This window comes from Pinus tabuliformis, chromosome 2_2 (assembly GCF_031772625.1).
Source record: "Pinus tabuliformis cultivar Carrire ecotype Pingquan chromosome 2_2, CPIR1, whole genome shotgun sequence".
NCBI classification, from domain to species: Eukaryota; Viridiplantae; Streptophyta; class Pinopsida; order Pinales; family Pinaceae; genus Pinus; species Pinus tabuliformis.
In genome coordinates, this window is record NC_142300.1 from 1315183583 (window position 1) to 1315202461 (window position 18879).

The following is an 18879-nucleotide window of genomic DNA, read 5'->3' on the forward strand; positions in this document are numbered from 1 at the left end:
CATGAATCAGAACAAAACTCCTCTGCCCCCTTCTGGCACTGTCCAAGATTCTTAGCAGAAGGACAAGGAACGAACGGCGAAGAGATGCCCACAGCTCAGCCTGAAGCAATGGACACAGAAAAAGAAGCGCACCAAAAAGCCTCTTCGTCACAGCCAAAGGCGACCTCGGCAACCTGTATTCCAAAGGCCGCAGAACGCATCAAGGTTGATCTGCCAAGTCATCGTATAAATGGTGAAATCCAGTATATGCAAGATCACGCGTTAATAGGAAAGTTTCTTGGCTTTTGGCCTACTGAAAAGGCCTTGCAGGGATGGATAGCATCAAAATGGAAACCCAAAGGACAAGTTACTTTGCAACTGGGACCGAAAGGCTTTTTCACAGCCATCTTCCTTTGTGTGGAGGACAAATCTAGAATATTTGAAGGCAGCCCATACTTCTTTAACTCCTCAGGACTGTATCTCACGGAATGGAAACCGAGATTCAATCCTGATAAAGAAGATTTCAGCTGGGCACCCGTATGGATATGAATGTATTCCCTCCCGGTGGAATACTGGAGGGAAGAAACGCTGGCAGACATTGGCAACAAACTTGGGACCTTCATCAAAGTTGCGGAGGAAACAAAGTCCCGCAAATACACCTCGTACGCCAGGATCTGCGTACAGATGCACCTGACCAAGGCTTTAGCTGACTCGGTAAGTCTCTATCACGATGACTTTGAATGGACACAATCATTAGATTATGAGCATATCCCCTTTCGATGCCGTAAATGCCATGAGCATGGCCACCTCTTCCGAGACTGCCCTCTTAACTTGCAGTCCAAAGCCTCCTCCTCAGAAAACTCCAAAGATTCGGAAGGCTTCACCAAAGTCCCTAACCGCCGTAGGCATGCAAAGAAAAGCCAGACAGTCACTGATAATACCGCTAAACCGGGTTCCCAAAACAGATTTACTCCGCTTGCTACCCCGGACCTGCATAGCTCTGATCCCCTGGAAAATAATTCAATGCCTTCATCTTCCCTCAACCCTTCCGCCCCCATGCAGACTTCAGATCTAGACTCCTCTCGCCCCTCGCCTCATCAAATGAAAGACATCACTAAAGTGGTTTCGGATATCAATCCCCTGCACCCGGGCAAGGGAAAAGCCGTTCTTGATCCTAAGCAGCAGGCTTTAACCATGGATATAGATGCAGCTCTAGATCTAAGTCTACAGGTAGCTGCAGATGAAGAAGATCAGAGCTCCCCTATCATAATGGAGGAAGATCCGGAAAATATTATCCTCGAGGGTCTAGACATCTTCAAACTTGAAACAACCTGCAAACAAAAAGAATTCAACACCATTCCCCCTTGGCAAATAGATAGGCTTGAAGGAGTCTTGGCCAAAATGTAGCACAATAAAATTCTGGGTATACAAGGAGGAAGCCCTTGGGACGGAAAAAAAAACTCTCAAAGAAAACAAGAAAAGGGGACGCAAGACAGATCTACAGAGGACCATACTAGTGGGAGAATTACTTATGGAATCGGGGCGATTCCCTAAGTTGACAAAGTATTATAAACCCAAACCTCAGTCTCCATGAAGCTCATCTCCTGGAACGTGAGAGGGCTCAATAGCCCCTCAAAACACCGGATGATCAAAAACCTGATTCAACAAGAAAAACCATCCATAGTTTTTCTTCAAGAAACCAAAAGCAGCAACACAGCTATTGAAAAAGTTCGAAACAAGATCTGGGCAGGTAGCAGCGCAATCTCAGTTGACGCCTCAGGGGCCTCAGGTGGACTTGCCATACTATGGAATCCGCAGATTCTAACACTGAATGACTTCCATGCAACACATCACCTCATTCAAGCGTCCTTCCACCTCATTGGCACTAACATCCACGGGCATCTCTCAAATGTATACTTTCCGCAAAATATTCAGCAAAAACTAGATCTGCTGGAAACAATCTCTATACTAAACGAGAACAGGCAGTACCCCCTCTGGATCGGAGGAGGAGACTACAATATCATAAAGTCGATGGAAGAAAAAGCAGGAGGTAGAACCAGGCTAGAGAGCGACAACAATGGTCTTAGAGAATTCATTCAAAATAATCAACTCATGGACATTCCAACCTCAAATGGAATTTCCACTTGGACGAATAAACGCAGGGGCATTCATCATATATCCTCCAGGCTCGATAGGTTCCTTCTATCGGACAACGCAATACATTTGGGTGGGGACTTTAACGCGTCAATCATACCACAAGGAGGATCTGATCACTGGCCCATCATGCTACAATGGTCTAGGCCCGGTACACGCTGCAATCGACCCTTCCGATTCGAGGCCTTTTGGCTTACAGATCCAAAATTCAAGACAGTGGTAGAAGAAGCATGGAAGTCCTTTATCCCGCCAGAGGGGGCCAAAATGTATCAATTCCAACAAAAGTTGAAAAACTTAAAACAAGTCCTCAAGAACTGGAATCGCACACAATTTGGAAACATTCAGGAGAATCGCCAGAGGCTGGAAAAGCAAATGGAAGCACTTCAACAAACTCTCATTCGAGAAGGAAGAATAGAGGAACAGACACAACAAGAGGAGATCCTTTGGAATCAAATAGAAGAACGTAGGAGGCAAGAGGAAATTCTCTGGCATCAAAAATCCAGAATCAACTGGCTAAAAGATGGGGAAAAGAATACCAATTTTTTCCATAAAACAACCATCCAAAGGCGTATGCACAACAACATCACCTTCATAAACAATCAACAGGGGGAAAGAATAGAAGCACATGAAGATATGGAGCAGGAATTCACAGGCTACTTTCAGGATATTCTCAGGGAACCCTCAGGTAACAGAGATGAGGCAATCAGAACAATAACGCAACACATCCCTCGAATCATAACAGAGGACCACAACAACAAACTGCCTCAACACATATCTCTTAAGGAAGTTGAAGAAGCTATGAACCAACTCAAGGATGGCAAGGCTCCCGGGCCGGATGGTTTCACATCCAATTTCTTCCACGAATTCTGGGAGTTGATCAAAGCTGAAGTTTGGGAACTTGTGGAGGAATCACGAATTATGCATTGGATACTCCCAGCCCTCAATACGACCTTCATAGCATTGGTTCCAAAAAGTAAAGAAGCAAGTAAGCCTGAAAACTACAGACCTATAGCGCTATGCAATGTCATCTACAAGCTCATCACCAAGGTCATAGCGAATAGGCTTAAACCTCTCCTTCCACTACTCATTTCTCTAAAACAAACGGGATATGTCGAAGGCCGGCAGATCATGGACGGTATTATTCTATCTAATGAGGTGATTCACTCATTAAAGCTTCTAAAAAAACCAGGTATGCTTCTAAAACTGGATCTATCTAAAGCCTTTGACAAGCTCAGTTGGAATTATGTTCAAAAAATGCTTTTGGCTTTTGGTTTCAGTCCTACTTGGACCAGATGGATTATGAACCTTATCTCCTCTCCCAGCTTCTCAGTCCTGTTGAATGGATCGCCCTCCAAACCGTTTCGCCCCTCTCAGGGCATTAGGCAGGGGGATCCTCTCTCACCCTTTCTCTTTGTTCTAATGGCGAAAGGTCTCAATAGACTTCTTAAAGCAGTTGTTTCCTCCCAAGCTCTTAAAGGCATCTCTATTCATGGTCTTCCTTCTCAATCACATCAACAGTTTGTTGATGACACCATGTTATTTGGTCATCCTTCGTCACAAGAAGCCTCCGTTTTTAAATCCCTGCTTTCCATCTTCTCCGACGCATCTGACACTTCCATCAACGCCTCGAAATCTCAGCTCTTCTTCTTCAACACCCCCCCCTCTTCTCAAAGGAACATTGCCAGAATTTTGGGTTATACCATTTCCAAGCTACCATCTACTTACCTAGGAGCTCCCCTCGCGGAGTCTGCTGTCAAGCATGCCTCATGGAAGACCCTTCTAGATAAATTAGAATCAAAGCTATCTTCTTGGACTTTCCGGGCTCTTAACATGGCCGGTAGACTGGTCTTAATCAAATCAGTTCTACAGGCTATGCCTTTGTATCTCTTTTCCATTATGGCAGCTCCAAAATGGGTCCTCAAGACCATTCGCAACCTTCAACGCAACTTCCTCTGGGGTTCCTCTGGCTTAAACAAAAAATGGGCTCTGGTCAACTGGAAAGACGTCTGCAAAATCAAATCAGAGGGAGGTTTAGGCCTGCGAGATCCACTTCAAAGCAATAATACGATGGGAGCACGAATGTGGTGGAATTGGATCACCAAGCCACACTCACCATGGGCCAGATTATGGCAAGCAAACTATGTCCCGGGTAGTCAATGGAAAGATCTCATCAGAATCAATCCCTCAATCTCCGGATCACCCATTTGGAACACTGCAAAGCTCCATAGTAAGTTCATTCAAGAACACATTTTCTGGGATATCCATTCAGGTACAACAATAAGGTTCTGGGAAGACTCATGGCAACAACTCCCAAAGCTGGCAACTTTATTTCAAAAGCCTCTATGGCAAATGCAGATGCAGCAGGAAAGCCTTACTCACGTGCATCAATTCTGGCAACAATCCTCAAATCATGACTTGCGAATCTGGAAGCAGGCCAGCCTTTGGCAAAGGGATTGGCAGGGAGAATCGCACTCTGACATAGATCAAAAACTCACCTACAGAAGAATCTGATACTCCAACCAGTAGGACCGACTAAGATGGGGTCATACGCCCAAAGGAACATTCACCACAAAAGAAGCTCATCAGCTGAGGTATTCAAAGATCCAAGCAAACAGGGACCGAATCTGGGAAAAAGTCTGGTAGCCAGGGCTATGGCCCAAAGTTTCAACATTCTTATGGCTTCTCAGCAAACGGCGCATACTCACTTGGGACAACCTGATAAAACGCGGTTTCATTGGGCCATCACGATGCCCAAATTGTAACCTCCACTCTGAGGCCATCAGTCATCTAATGGAAACCTGTCAGTTATCCACGCAACTTTGGAAGAAAGTTGAAGATTGCAACATGAGATCGGAGGCAAGGATGGAAGATGTAACAGAAAATATAAGGCAATGGACCAAGAACCCTTTTAAGAGCCAGCTTCTCAACTCTCTGTGGAGTCTTTTACCAGGCTTTCTATACTGGACTCTCTGGAAGGAAAGAAACTATAGAATCTTCAATAATACCTTCAGGTCCATAGATGCTCTGTGGCTCATCCTCAAAAAGAATTTACAAGAAACTCTGGCTATCAGAATTTGGTCCGCCACAGATCTGCCAGAATTACCAAGGGAATGTGACATTCTGAAAGCATGGAATATGGATCTCTCCGTTCTAGCAAAGGTCAGCATTCGTCCTACAATTAGCCCCACCTCTTCAGCAAGCTGGCTCCCTCCGGCAAACAACTCCTACAAGCTAAATTTTGATGGGGCTGCTAAAGGAAATCCTGGACCCACGGGCTTTGGAGGAATTTTTAGAAGCCATACTGGAGCAATACTGCATATATTCTATGGATCGATTGGTAAAGATACTAACAACGCAGCAGAAATGGAAGGACTCTGGGCAGGCATATGCATAGCAGAACGAGAACATTTCTACCCTCTAGACGTTGAAGGAGACTCTCTCATTCTTATAGCTGCTGCACAAAGAATACAGGCAGGTACTCCAGCTGTTAAGGTCGCTTCAAGCTGGAGATTGCTGAGCCGGCTGGAATCTCTGGAGGAAAAACTAAAAAATCCCCCAAGCATCACCTTCCAGCACGTAAGAAGGACAGCTAACCAAGTAGCAGACAGGCTGGCTAACCAGGGAGCATCTCAGTTAATTCCATACTTCTCAGGTTCACTTGACATGGTAGATGATGATAAACTCAAACAGGATTGCATTTCTTTGGTGCAGAAATACCTCTCCCTCCCGGATGCGGGTGTCTAATGCGAGTGGAGGACAGATGGGGTGTCACATGGGCAGGTGTCAGCCCATTAGTGACATGCAGTACCCCACAGCTGATATAGTAGGCTCGCATGCAGTAGAACTTATGCCGGCATTAATGCTGGTCATTTCGTCCATTCTGCACTGCCTAGTGAACTGCGCTATGGAGGTTAATAAACACGGAACCCCTCTGGCATTTGAGCATACCATTGCTTTCGTCTAGCATATTGCCGCTCTTCTGGTGCATCATTCGGTGGACTGGGGAAGGGAACAAGAGCATCCATGCTCTGCAGCCTTCTCAGAGACTGTTATACGCCTCAGAAATCTGCGTCGTGAGCTCGATTTGGCTACCCTCGGCCCGATTAATGTCTCCTCACCAGGTCCCGGTACTCGTGTTCATTATCGGAATTCAGACATGAGGGGTGAAAGACAAAGAATGTGTAGTCGGCGTGGTAGCTCTCGCGGAAGGGCCTCCATCCAGCGGCCTGGCCCCAATTCTCCTTCCTCCTCCGTCGAAGTCACTTCTGAGCCACAAAACTTTCATGGCATTAGAGCTGGGCGCGGCAGAGGCATGGAAAGCGATCGTAGTATGGACTGTGGGCATCACGAGCATCCTATGGTAAGGTACCAGGTTCCCTGTGCTCTCGCTAATTCCACCTTCATTATCTCTGTAGCGGTTGAGCATTGTGATATTCTAAGAGATTCGGCAGAAACCACGCTGGATTTTCCTCCTCCTGTTCATGGGACAGGGCCTATTATCGACCTGCAACGCCCTGTCAGGGAAAGCTCCCCCTTAGCCGGTCCTTCAGCTCTTGCAGGTCCCAGCGAAACTGACAGGGAAAGCTCCCCCATAGCTTGTCCACCAGCTCTCGCAGGCCCAAGCGCGCCTGTTCAGGGACGACCTTCCAGCGTGATGATCCCTCTCTCTGATTCTGGTGACTCTCTTCATTTTGGGTGCCCAATTGAGGAAGCGCCCTACACCACTGATGATGAATGAGCAAGATAAGAAGGGTGCTCTTGGCAACTCAGGCCGCAAGAGCCACATTTTGTCTCTGTTTTCCGTGTCTATGTATCAGTTCGACAGCATGGGTCTGTCTGTCTATGTGTCGGCCGTTTGGGTTTATTTGTCTGTATGTCTTCGGGTCCCTATTATGTATCGTTTAGAGTCATGGTTTCGAGTCATAGAGGCTATAGATACAGCAGAAGACAATAATTCAATTTTGACGGTGTTCAATCTTGGTAGATACAAGCTAGGTAAAGGAGCATTTTCTGGGCAAGATTTTTGAGCCATGCCCTTTTGTAACTACTATGTAATTTTTGACCTTTTTGTATTATAATAGAATTAGCCTTATTCAGAAAAAAAGAAGAAGAAGTCATAGTTCAGAATCAAAACATAGCTAGGGCCATTTATCTGAAATAGTAGAGAAGCAGGAGAGGAAGTAGGCCTCCTTCTAAAACAGATGAATTTTCTCCTCAGCTTCACATGGTCTTATGGCCCCTTTGGGGTAATTTCTAAGCTAAGGTTGGAACAAAAGACAACCCCTTATGTACATACCCAAAGACCATAAATTGAGAAATATATGAATCAGTAGGATTGGGAAGAGAACACATTGTAGGAGGCCGAGGAGCAAGTGTTGTCCAGAAGCGCTTCAGAGACTCCTATCCCTAGAGATAAAACTAAGAAAAGGAAAATAGAAGATTATTCTTCTCCAGTAACAGAAGTCTCAGCAAAGGAATTCAAGATTTACACAAAGAAAACAAAGACAAGCTCCAAGGTAGATTTCACACCAAGGGAAGAAACACAGGGTAATATTGTACTCATTTGCCTTTGTACCTTACAGTTTGGTAGCAATACCACTGATTCTCCATCATCCTCAACCACTAAAGAGAATCCATCCACAATACCTCATACAACAGAGTCATTTGCAAAACAAGGGCAACTGGACATATTTCAAAGGTACAAAGAAATCAAACAGAGGAATGAAGCCCTCCATGACAACATTTATACTCAATTTAGGAAGCAGTCTTCCTCTATTCTGTTAGTGTCAGCCTTTCCAACCTTCCTCCAGTGATCAAATGTGCTCTTATAAAGTGGTCTCAGAGTGTCCAGGTTAAATTTTGTCATTTCAAAGAGTTTTCAAGCAAAATTTGGTCACTAGGCATTAGGTCTAGGGTTTGCTTTAACTCCTTCTAAAGTTGTCCAAATGTCAGTCTATGTCACTATTCAGCTGATTCTATCATCATTCATAGGGTTTTCCTCATCATGACAAGTTCCATTGGGTCATTTTACAACTTATTCATGCTTCAGTTGTGCCTTGGTAAGGTCTATTTCTCTCTCTTAGGGTTTTGGAGGTAATTTCTCTTGGATGGTCAAATCATTAGCAAAACTTGTATCCAGATGTTCATACACCTTCCCCTATCCTTCATGTACCTTATTAAACACTTCCCATCCCTTAGATCCGCCAAATTCCTCATTTTCGCACAAACCCTAGTTTCTTGCTACAACATGGCAATTTTCTAGGTTGGGCCTATGTTTTGTCCTTTTAGACCCCTTCCCCTCACTCGATCTATAAGATTCCACTTTCCCCTGCTTTCTAACATCCCTCCCTACTTCCAAAAATTTCCCCAAGAATTTAGAAGCCCCTCATCCCCTTCATTTCACTTCATTTCGACAAAATCCCTTGTTTCACACATCGGGATAGGTTTCCCTCAAAAGATATTTCAGAGCAATCAAAGATGAATTTAGAAATACTGAGAGAGGTTTTTGTTCAAAACATGCCAAAGAAGAAAAACCTCTTTCGCTTTTTACACAGGTGTCATGGTTTTAGAGAAATGTCAAAAATATCGTTGCCTCAAGAGAATCGAATGCACCTCTGGAGTGACCTTGGGAAAATCAAATTTTCTCCTAGCTTGGTTGGTCAAAAGAATTTCTTGATGAGTCAAATGATAACTAGACACAAATATATTTCCAATGAGCTATCATGAGCTCAATTTGGAGTTGAGTAACGCATTCAAAAGTTGGCTGCAACAGCACTCTGCCTTGAGGCAGTCTCATTTGGCACATTTTGACCAGTCTTGGGAGATTTGATTTTTGATACGGAAAATGACCTCCAAATTGAAAAATTCCAGTTGTGTTGGAAAGTAGACTCAAAGACCTTTCCAGCGCGCTATCCTGCGCCCAATTTTGACATAGGGAAGGCCTCCAAAAGCCTCCTGCAAAATTAATTATGTAGCTGGGTGCGCGCTATGCATCAGGGTGGGCGCGCTACGCACCAAGGGTGCGCTATGCACTAGGGGCGCGCTACGCGTTGGGTGAGGTGCGCTACGTGTTGGGAATTCTGCCCAGAAATTCGCCAGCAAGTATTCAACTCCTCTCCTAACTCAAGTAAACCACAGGTAGGCTTCATTTCCATGGCTGGTTCTTGGTTTTGCAAGATTAATGAGAAAAAATTATGATAGATGTGCCATGAGGGCCTTATTTGCATCTACACAACGAGTAATATCTCCACCTGGGGTGGAAGGGGTCTCATTGACTTCATCAGCACAACAAGTGTTATCTCCACCTCGTGTGGAAGGGTCCTCGCTTTCGACAGCAGCACCGCAGGTACAGGATAAGGGCAAGAAGCCCAAGCATGAGGAGAGGCCTTCAGGTGAGCCATCAGGTTTTGTTACTAGTCATGATGAGATAGCTTCATATATCAGGTATCTAGAGCAGCGCAATAAGAAGCTTGAGGACCAGCACGTGATCATAGAGCTACAGAACATCCGTGAGAATCGCCAAGATGCCCAACATAGGGAAATTGAGTTCACTTCTCTAGAGCAACAGGTAAATGAGGATCGAGTGGCTAATATCGAGAGGGTCAACATCTGCTTGGAGGAGCGGCTAAAAAATGCCAATAGAGACAATGCATTATTAAAACACATGGCTATGCATTACAAGGCCCAGAACCTAGTTTGCAAGGCGTGAATTAGGAGTCTTAAGGCAAAATTGAAGAAAACGGTCAAAAAGAAAAAGAAAAAGAAAAAAGGAGCTTGATCGTCTTTGGATTTTTGCCGAAGCCTCTTTGGCTGAGCATAGTACTTGATTGGGGACCCCCAGCCCAAATTTCAAGAAATTTGGGGAAAATTTTGTCAATTTTGAAATTTTTATGTAAAAAACAGGTTTTTCGCCTCAACGCGTAGCGCGCCGCGCGCTACCCTGAAGATTGGGAGGTCCAAATCATGAAAGGTTTGCATTTTTGGATTTTTCATGATGAAATACATCTTCTCAGCCACTGCCAAGACATTTCATCAAGTTTTGGGCCCCCAAAAGGTCAAAAAACATGCAAAACATGACCTTCCACCCCTTTTTGGACACACAGGAAGCAGTCTTGGGAGAATTCATTTTTGGAGGGGCAAATGGGCACCAAATTGAGAAATTCCACTTGGGTTGGAAAGTAGACATCTAGACCTTTACAACAAGCCCACCTGAGCCTCATTTGGATGCCAGGAAGTGCCCCAAAAGTGGGCTGAAAGGCGCACTATGCGTAGATATTTGGCGCGCTACGCATGAGGGAAATTTTCCAGTTTTTCATCTACAGTACAAGACAACGCAGCTATTTGACCAGTTTTGACTTTTCATGGGATTTTTCACCCTATTTGATGTAATTAATGTATTTTCATGTTGACATGACACTTTTTTACCTATTCTAGAAGATTCATTCATAAAATGGCAAAAAATTAATGAATGAATTGGTTTCCTAGCTTATAGAGGCAAGTTGTTTTGATTGCCTAGATTGTAGTGCTCATTTTAGAATTGGTTGAAACAACTCCTAGGATGATGTGCTAGACCCCTAGAGGCAAGGAAATGTGTTAGCTTGCCTATATTATGTATCTTCTTAGTCATTTTCAAGGTTGGACTCTTGAGGGATAAGCTTAGACTGTATTACTCTTTGTATCTTTGCAATTTTAGCAAAGGAAAGACCAGGGTTTTGCAGCACTATTTGGGATTCCTGTGGTGATTTGTGTTGATGGTGTGTTTCTCTCATGTACTTGTAAGTTTGTTATGTGTATCATTTTCCTACTCTTCTCTTCTGCAAATTAAGTAAATGAAGTGTTAAGGTAGAATTCATGGTTTCTATGCTCTGCCTTTAAGTTTGCTTAATATCTATGTTTTCATCTGTTTAAGGAGAACTCCTGATGGTTTCTTGCTCTCCTTAGCTCCTCACCAGCCATACCTATCCATTCACTTCCTTCAAAGGCATCAAGACAATCTCCTACCTTGCCCCAAAAAGACCTCTACAAAAACTGTGTCTCATCCCCGCACCCAAAATCGTCGTGCTCAGTTTTCCAACAAAACCCTAAAAATTTGAAATCAAACTTTCCTTATCAGTTTACTAGCCTAAAATCAGTGTTCTTTATTGGTCATCTCAGCCCTTTGAAGAGCTTTTTCCGAGATAGACCTGGAGAGAGCCCTCTCCTGTCCTCGTAGGGCTAGCTACGAGGCTAAGTGGTTTGATGTTGCCTTCTTCAGCCTGAGGCCAAATTCGAGCGCTAACATATTCAACACGGACTCATTTTAGCCTATGATACAGAGAAAGGGAGAATGCACATGGAATTCTTGTAGGCCCAAGTACCTCAACCTAAATGAACAATTGATTTCAAGTAGACCACCTTCGAATTTGAGGCAAAATATGTCCATCCCCTAGACCAGATGAACATGCACAGGCAAACAGGGGAGATGGTATATTCAACTTTAAAAAAACTGCCATTATTTCTTCCAAGCTATAGCTATCTTTGAACAATGTTCAATCACATCTCAAACTAGAAAAAATCTCCTCTTTGGCCAGAGATAATAGAATCAAATATTTAGAGGAGATGGTGATTAAAGCAAGCTTTGATCCAAGTAATTCAAAGTCTATTGAAGAGATCATTAAGAACAAGAACACTGATATATCATCCCTGAGGAAGAAGTTGAAGTTGTCTACCACTGAAGATCCTCAGGCAAAGGAACTAGGAGAAACGGATATACAAACAGAGGAAATGTTGAAGCTACTAGTGGAACAAAGTGCATAGATCAAAGGGATGGAGGCAGAGATGGATAAACTAATCAAGGAAAAGGAGCAGAATGCAGCCAAGATAGCACGGCCTTTGGAGGTTATACCCCTGATAGTCTCAGTGCCAGCTACAACATCTTCATCAACTGTTCCTGCAACCGAACCCACAAATGCATCAAAAAAGCTAGTTAGAGCTATGGAAGACATGATAATAAGAGACAAGGAGATTGAAAGTCTAATAGCACAGGTACAACTTCTATAGGAATAACAAAGCAAATCAGATAATTATCTCATAGCAGAAGTAGAATTCAAATAGTTTGACTTCCCAGTTACAGAGATTGGAGCAGCAGAATCAAATTGGCAAGACTTTGGGTGAAGCCTAGTACAAAATTTGGAAGGATATAAAGAAATAAATTAATGAAATGTGGCCCAACATCCAAATCATTCTTGAACAACAAGAACTAATTCAAAATTCAATGGAATCCATTGCACAGACTAAGGAGGAATTAGGTGATAGACCAAAAGAAGAAAAAAAGATTATAAAATTCCTCAATTCAAAGAATAAACATGAGTTGGAAGAATTGCAGATTGAAGACAGAATAGAGACACTTTTGGAAGTTAAGAAAGTTTTGGTCAAAAAGAATCTAATGCAACGACTTGAAGAGAAGTTCCAGGTACTACATATTGGTGTTTACATGTTCCTCAACACATTTAAAACACTAGAGTACAAAGGAATGCCAGGATTGTTGGTTTTAAATGACCAATTGATGACTTTGTCATATTATAACCAGAAATTATCAGAGAATGCTAAAGGCACTGCAAAATTTGCATCCATACAGGGAAATCTTACCTGTAAAGCATAGTTGGAAGAATTAGGACATGATCTGGAGATTCAACATGAGGTGAAACACCTTTTCCTCACCAAACCTACCTTTGCCAAATATACTAAGGTAGATGAGGTTTACAGGTGTTGGGCCGTTAATATGCCATTATTATTATCACTTTTGAACATTTATTCCACCCATTTCTATTATTCTTCATCATGTCATTTATTATAATTTATTATATAAATCCATTTTATGATGATTTATGCTTCTATGAATGAATATTATTTATTCTCCTTTATTTCTAATAAATTGATGATTATGCATGATTTTATCAATGATAGTTTTAATAAATCAGTTGTAACATTATTCACCATTTTTAGCCTCCAAGATAATTTCCAGATTGAAGATTTGATCATTAAAAGTGCCAACTTAGAAATTCGTTGGAATAAGAAGTGATGGTTTTGCGGTTGAGATTCTGAGCAAATGAAACAGAATCCGGAAAATCCGGAACATGGGTTTTGTCCAGAACACACCCAGTTAACTTTAGTGAAGAACGGTTTGCCCAAATTTGGCTTGTACTGAGAGAAACGCAGGGTTCTTTGAGCACGATTTTCTCAGATTTGTTGTTGCGGCCGTCCTCCAAATCTCAGCTGCAAAGCCAAATTCGTCTTGCTCTTGTTGAAAGCTGGATGGAAATATATCTTCTTGTTTATCAATTGGTTGGAAACAATCCAATTTTGTAATAGAAATCATGTTGTAGTTATCTCTATTGTAACTGCTCTCTGATCTCTCTCTATTTAAATGAAAACAGAGATCAGAGAGGAGGGATTCGAATGATGGAAAAATGATGGAATTGAGGATTTAGAATTAGAGATTCAGAATTAAGAATTCATGATAGGATAGGAGGTAGAAAGGATTGTTTCAGGCTGTAAGTCTCAAAGCTGCTGTTGTTGTAATGATTTTACCATTTAATGATTAAAACCTGATTTGGGAGTTGCTATTCATTCTTTTCATCTGAAGTAGCCCAGTAGCATCCGCTGGCGGCTAAGGGCCCAGCCTCTGGTGGAGTACGCTGCTGCTGTGTATCATATCTTTACAATTGTTGTTGTGTGATGGTTTGATTTATTTCCTATTCTTTTGAATTGCATTATCTTACAGTTTCATGTTTTTATAGTGTGTTGTTAGAATATTTTATGGAATTGTTTTATTGCACAAGTTGAGATTGAATCGCGTGGCTGTTCTTTTCCATCATAACAGAGATTATTATCCTTTTCAAATTATATTGTTATGCTGTTCATTTCAAATGTAAAGCTTCGTTGTTCATTTTAGATTGTTGGTTATTCGATTCCATTAATTAGAGTTTGTTGTTCAGATTCCTTTAATTACAGTTTGCTACCCATTTACTTTGTTGTTCATTTTTGTTGATTAATTGCAATCGTTTGCTTTTAAAGAGTTTTCCTAATTTACTTTCAATGGTAGCTTTAGTTCAATTTCGATTTCCTTTTGATTGCTTTAAAGCAGGACTGTCAACTTTAGAGAACATTGGTTATTGCTTCCTCATTCCCAGATTGATTGTCTTGTTCCGGTTTGATTTCAATTGCATCAATATCCAGAGGAATGAGTTATTGCTACTGTATCCTCGATTGATGGTTGTTTGAGTGAATGATTTAGTTTAAGAACATTTCAGTTTCTTGCTATTCCATTTCTTAATTGTTGTTCCATTTCTTATCTGTCGTTCCATTTCCTGTTATTCGCATTATCTTTGCTTTGGTGTGAAGAACGATCTGAAACTGTAGTGGGCATTGGCATTTGCTGTCTAGTCCCCAGATTGATGATCTGTTCCTTGATTACTTTTGGTTACATCAGTTTCCAAAGGGATGAGTTATTGCTACTGGACTCTTGACTGATACATTGCTTATTTTTCCGAATGCATGATTTAAGTCTTAAAGTGCTTTGTTGTAAGTAGATTTTATTTCCAGCTTCCATTTATTTTTGGATTTTGAACACTATACTGCAAAACATTACTCTTGAGTAAATAGCCGCCTCAGATTGAGTACACTCTTAAAATAAAAAGTCGTCCCTGGGTTGATAATTAATGTGAAGGTAATTAGGAGTTCAAAAGGCACCTTTTTATCGCCCCACATTTTGGCGTCGTTGCCGGGGAGAGTGTAGCCATTTTTAAAGAGTAGTGTGCATCTGATGAGTGCCTGTTAGGAGAGAATTGGGTATTAAAAACGGAAGGTAAGAACCTGCGTACGGAGCATGTAAAAGCCCTGCTCCCCCGCCCGCTTTCTAGCAGGACTGTCAAAGATCCTAGGGTAGAAATAGATGTTTGAATTTTTGTGTGAATGAATTAAAAGAAAAAAAAATAGAAATTTTGAAAAACAAATCTCATGATTTCTCTCAAGTGGTGATGTAAGCACCACCCATTTCACTAACCGATTGACAGGAACATTTGAAGAAGGGGCCTCGAAGAAACACATGAAGAACATCTTCTATTATGGTAAGAAATGGATCACATTTTTACTTTTGAATTTTCTATCAAAGATCTAGGAGGAGTGACACAAATGCACATAATTCCCCCATTGTCTCTACCAAATTTTCATGGCTTGACAAATGAAGATCCATATACATTCTTATTTGAGTTCGAAATACTTTGTAGAGGATATGATTATTGTATTAATGATCAAAGATTGTAAGTGTTTCCTCTTACTCTAAAAGGAGCAGCTCTCCGATGGTTCATGAGCCTAGGTGGGAATTGCATCCAAACATGGGAGGACATGAAGAACATATTCTTGAATAAGTACCAAGACTATTGCAAATCCAATGAAGATATTTTCGGTATGATACAAGGGGAAGATGAAAGTTTGGAGGATTATGTAGATCGATTTCATTATAACCTTCAAGAATCAAAGCATAAGCATTTGGAAAAAGAGATCTTAAAAACACTCCTTCTTAAAGGAATCAAAGATGAATTTTTAGAACTCTTAAATCTGATAGGAAAAGGTGATGTTTTTCAGTTATCATATGATGATGTTTGTGAATTGTGCATAAGGTATTCAAGAGGAATCTCCAAGGCTGGTAAGAATTCTAGAGATGTATGTTCCTTATTTTCTAAATCTGCTACAAGAATAGGAGACATAAGAGCTAAAATCAATGCTTTATTTGAAAATTTTAAAGTTGATTTTATTAGCTCTCTAAGTTCAAAATTGGATGCTTTGCAGGTTCGAAAAAATCAAGAATTTGATGAAGTGTTTTCCGCTCATGATCGAAAGGAGCAGTCCATAGATAGTTGTTCTTCCTTATCTAGGATGGAAGTAGCATATCAAGGAGATGAGGAAGATGCAAAAAAGTCAAAACCATGGAAATCATGGCCTACAGGTATGGTTCAAAACACTTCCTCTTCATTCTCTTACTTGCATAATCCATTATGGAATACTAATGTGTTAGGGCAGCCATTTCAATTTCAATATAACCACCAATCTTGTTTACAAGTTAGGCATGGTTCATCTTATGATGGAATGCCTACTCTCCATCATCTTGTAGCACAAACATATTCTCCATATTTTTCACCAGCTCTTCCACAACATCCTGCTTGCATACCAAATTCATCCACTCAACCCAATCAACCACATCATCACAATGCTCCATTCCTTACACATTTTCCTGCTCAACTAATTCCACATCCTCACCATAATAAACCAGTACAACATGCTTACAATGTTGAACTGCCAAATTTACCCACCCTTCCCACCCATTCTATCTCACATGCGCCATTAGAGAAAACTTATAATGAGACTTAGAATGTTTCAAATTCAAAAATTGTAGAAGCTATGGAAGAAAATGAGGTTTCTTATAGTATGTATCAACAAGCTATTTTAAAAGCTCAAGAATTTCATGATCTGATGGATATGAGAAATCAAGAAAGTAACGGATACATTGAACATTGGTTTCACTCCATCATTTGTTTGCAACATCACTCTATGCTTCAACAATTTTTGATACCATTTTTTGAAGGGAAGTTGGCTTCTCATACCCTAATATCCATTAACATGCATTTTTCAAATTTGGGTATGTGCATACATGAAGCCCTATTTCGAAAATGGTTCCATTGGAAGTACTCCTATACGTAGTCATATTCATTTTTCAAATCAAAATAGGTTAGTGTAGAAAATAAAATAAATAAGGGAATAAATAAATGCATTTTGTTTTTTTTGTAAAACTAGTTGTTTCTTTTGTTGCAACACGCTATTGAAATCAACATCGATGATAAATGTTTCAATTCATTTGTGTATATAGATGATTTATAATAGAAATAACAATTCTACAAACACTTATATTCATCTTTATCATCAATATGAAAAAATGGTTGAATATCATTTTTTTGGCTTGCGGGCTTGATAAGGTTTCTGGAAAAACAGTCGGGACAGTCATGTTTTGAGGGACCAAAAGTGAATATTTTTAAAACCTGTTTCTACCCTAGGTAGCTCTTGATGTCTACTTTCTAACACAATTTGAACCACTCAATTTGGATTTTAAACGAAAAAGTTAGAAACAATACATTAACAGGGTGTCTAGTGGGCAGCTCAGGAACAGAGTTGGGATAGTCAGTTTTTGGAGGCATAAATGTTTGAATTTTTAAAACATGTTACTATGGTAGATTCCCCTATGAATCTAGTTTACAATGCAATCGGAATCACTCATTTTTGATATCTTATGGGGAAGTTATGATCAAAATACTGACTGTATATCGTAAATCAGCACTCTTAAAACTTTGTCTTTCCAGCTGTTCCTTAAAGTATTTGACCTATCAATTATTCTTGTCTTCAAAACCTGTTTCTATTGGAGATAAATAAATGAATATAATTTCATTTCCAATTTAAATCATTCGAATCCGATATCAAACGAAAAACCTATGCTTAAAACATTAACTCTTGGTCTGAGCTGGGTAATCGAAAATGACTCTGTTATGCAGGTTGTTCTAACTAAAATTGACATATCATATCATTGAATTTTTAAAACATGTTTCTATTGGAGATACACCTTTGAATTATCTCTCATTTCGCTTTGGAATCACTCAATTTGGACGAAAAACAAATAAGTTGTGATTAAAACACCGCTGGTTAGTATGGTCGACCACTGCTCTCCCGCAGGTGACAAATAAATTTTACTTTGTTATTTTCTCTGTGGATTTGTTATATAGAGTAACTACTTGTTTTTTTTTTCATAATTCTTGGATTAGGGGAGCCCGATCACCTCTCTTTCTCCATGTTTTAATGTTTTATTGCAGGTAGACACTCGTTTTTTGCAGGTCCTGGGAAAATAAAGAAGGTCAATTTATGGACGAGTGATTTTTCAAAGAAATTTTATGAAACAAAGGAATTTCATCCAACTCATTACCCAATGGATTCATAATAGAAGAAATGAAGAATTGATTTCCATTTGAAGATTCATGTCATGTATTTGCTGCCAAAACATTTTTCAAAAAGATCATTTTTTTACGTAATATCATCGCTGTTGTAACTTAATTTATTTACATATTGTTTTTAAATAAAATGTTGTTTCTTTTCTAATTTCTCTTATATTTTGTGTTTCAGGTATTGCTTCATTCAAAGTGTAACACATCCTCAGCATCAATGCCGTGAACAGCTAATTTGTTTTTTTGCATGTTTGCATTTTATGATTGTCCATTTTGCTGTTCCTTTCTGAATGGAACAACACTTCTACACTTTCATGTTTTGTTGTTCCTTTCTGAATGGAACAACACTTCTGCACTTTCACGTTTTGATGTTCCTTTTCGAATGGAACAACACTTCTGCACTTTTTATTTTTGCTATTCCTTTTCTAAAGGAACGGCACTTGCGTTTTTGCTGTTCCTTTTCCAAAGGAACGACACTTTTCATTTTTGTTGTTCATTTTCCAAAGGGACGGCACTTGCGTTTTTGCTGTTCCTTTTTCAAAGGAATGACACTTTTCATTTTTGTTGTTCCTTTTCCAAAGGAACAACACTTGCGTTTTTGCTGTTCCTTTTCCAAAGGAACGACACTTTTCATTTTCGTTGTTCCTTTTCTAAAGGAACGACACTTGCGTTTTTGTTGTTCCTTTTCCAAAAGAATGGCACTTGCGTTTTTGTTGTTCCTTTT

The 18879-nt window shown here is 40.5% G+C and overlaps 1 protein-coding gene across 1 annotated transcript; it reads left to right on the forward strand.

The window, feature by feature from the left end:
• The first annotated feature begins 2010 nt into the window (after nucleotides 1-2010).
• LOC149198366 (uncharacterized) lies at nucleotides 2011-3515 on the forward strand. The gene is made up of 2 exons (XM_089409027.1): nucleotides 2011-3288; nucleotides 3411-3515. The coding sequence occupies exons 1-2, from the start codon at nucleotides 2011-2013 to the stop codon at nucleotides 3513-3515; spliced, it is 1383 nt and encodes a 460-aa protein (XP_089265153.1).
• Nucleotides 3516-18879: the final 15364 nt, after the last annotated feature.